Source organism: Halyomorpha halys, unplaced genomic scaffold, assembly GCF_000696795.3.
Source record: "Halyomorpha halys isolate HHAL.00 unplaced genomic scaffold, Hhal_1.1 Scaffold65.1, whole genome shotgun sequence".
In the NCBI taxonomy this organism is placed as follows: Eukaryota; Metazoa; Arthropoda; class Insecta; order Hemiptera; family Pentatomidae; genus Halyomorpha; species Halyomorpha halys.
In genome coordinates, this window is record NW_027109066.1 from 185,839 (window position 1) to 188,207 (window position 2,369).

Consider the following 2,369-nt stretch of genomic DNA (forward strand, 5'->3'; position numbering starts at 1 on the left):
TAGTACTATTTATAGGTTATCTAGTTTAGTACTATTTATAGGTTATCTAGTCTAGGTTCTATATTTTGATCATTTACAGCCTACTTTGTTGTAAATATCTCATTTCCTTCTATTAACCTATTTTTATTTTGTTCCTTTTTACAATGAAAATCAAATGTTATGGCCTACAAAAGTCAAAAGTTCATACAAGCATGGGGATACCTATGTTTGTAGCTTCCTTTGTTTACTAAACATTTGTACAAGTCTTGGGTTTGCAAAAAGTGGCAAAGATGTGGGTATCCTGCATCACATTTTGGCATCTTTCTGCATCTTTAAAAGTACTTTAAAGAATTGCTTTTAAGAGTTTTCTTCTTTCTGGAATATTCAGCATCTACTTTGATGCTTATCTTACCTCAATAGAAAAATACCAGTATCTTCACCGAAACATTACTCATCATTTTGCTCCTAAATGTTGAAGAAGATGCATGTCTGCTTATGTGTTGAAGGGGGAGGAGGTTGCCATAATGCCTGAAGTAGAAAAGTTACAAATGAACTCTCTATTATTATACAGTGACGCTATCTATCACAGACCGCCAGTCCTTCCCTCCAAGATGAAGAGCTTCAGTTCATTTCACCTTGGAGCACTACATATATTTTCTCTAGCCCCTTACTGTGTTAATTTATTCAGTAAAATGTAAAATAATTTTATAATATTATATATAAACATTTAATTAGTATCATAAATGCAAATATGTTGATTTAATAAATAAAGTTTACAAAAAAGAATGTACTGAATCACAAAAAATTTAGTTCGATTGAGTTAGAATCGATACTCCACCGATGGTGCTGAAACTGTACTTTTTTGTGACCTAGGAATAGGTCACACGAGGCTCACTCACTCCTATTTTATTTCAAAAGAAACACCTCCGAACTGCCAGTATTGCAACAACAATTTGACAATTAATCATATTTTCTTAGAATACCCATATTTCCCACCACACCTCAATAGCTTAGGATTAAACCCAGATATTTCCAAACCCTCGGAGATGATGATAAAACAATAGAATTAGTGTTTCAGTTTTTAAAATCAAAAGATTTACTGACAAAAATATAACATTGAATGAGGGAAAGTAATAATAATAAAATAAATAAATTATAATCAAATTAAAAAATAAATAAAATCAAACAAATGTAAGCAAATTTAAATAAGATTTATACCTTGGGGTTGATGACCAATGATGTTTGGCGCCACTAAAAAAACAAATAAGTACCTTTTTGTGACAGCAAATAAGATATACAGTATATTCTTTCAACTTATTTTTTAAATATGAAGAGTGTTATTTCATGCTAGTTCTCTATTGGTAACTTACTCTTTCCTCTACCTTTTATCCTCTCTTAGGACCCGACGGGTAGCTAGTCACCGGGCCATAAGAAAGAAACCTACACGCTTCCTTTGTATCTACAGAAATGATACCCAGAAGAACGAAGTTACCTTCCTGCATGACCCGGCAGCTAGCTACTCTCCAGGCTTGCATTCCTCCTTTGTCCCTTCAGGAATAGTACCCTGTAGGACGAGGTTACCATCCTTAGAGAACTTAGGGATGGCACCCGTTAGTCTCATCCTGTCTGTTCACCTCCTAATCAACTACCTTACCTTAGTGAACATGTATTGTCGAAGCCTTCTAGTCAAGAGAATCTAACTTAATAATCCATTGGAGTCAGATCTTACACAACTAACCTCGACAACTAATTTAATTATTAGAAGGAAATGATAAAGATAGACCCTCCCCCTTATACTAATAAGTCACTACATTGTGGTGCAGAGAAAAATTAAAAAGATGGTTCGTCATAGTAAAAAAAAAAATTTTAAATAGTTTCAGCTATTTATTGATAGCCAACAGCTTGACCCACACTGCCGGTTTTCACCAGGGCTAAAATAAAAAGATACAGAGTAGGTAAAATGTTATAGGAGAAATTAAAAAAGTTCTAAACTTACATAAAACCCCCAGGAAAACAAATGGCCTCTGGCAATCTTCTCTCTCATTACTAGCCAGCTACTCCCTACCGCACTTGTAAAAAAAAAAAGGTTACATTATGCGGTACCTCACCTCCACTTTCCTTAATTTTCTCACTCATGAATATGAATTTATCCATTGTTATGGTTTATTTCAGAAAGTGATCTGATTCCTGGAGTTGTAACGTTCATAGCCTGTTTGGTTTTGAGGTTGGAGATTGGTATTCTCATCGGCATAGGCCTTAACCTTGTTTCTATACTCTATCATGCTGCAAGGCCAAAAATTTCTATGGAAATAAAAACTGTAAGTTGTCTGTTTAAATATATTTCTAATTTTATTTATGATATAATTAATTATTATTTAAAATATTTCGTA

General features: G+C 33.5%; 1 protein-coding gene across 4 annotated transcripts in view; it reads left to right on the top strand.

The window, feature by feature from the left end:
- The window catches only part of Esp (Epidermal stripes and patches), a 158,328-nt gene that overhangs the window by 140,818 nt on the left and 15,141 nt on the right, over nt 1-2,369 (top strand). For all 4 annotated transcript variants that reach the window (XM_067047271.1, XM_067047274.1, XM_067047272.1 and 1 more), the window contains one exon: nt 2,152-2,297. In XM_067047271.1, coding sequence (XP_066903372.1) covers nt 2,152-2,297 — 146 coding nt within the window. The remainder of the gene's footprint in view (nt 1-2,151; nt 2,298-2,369) is intronic.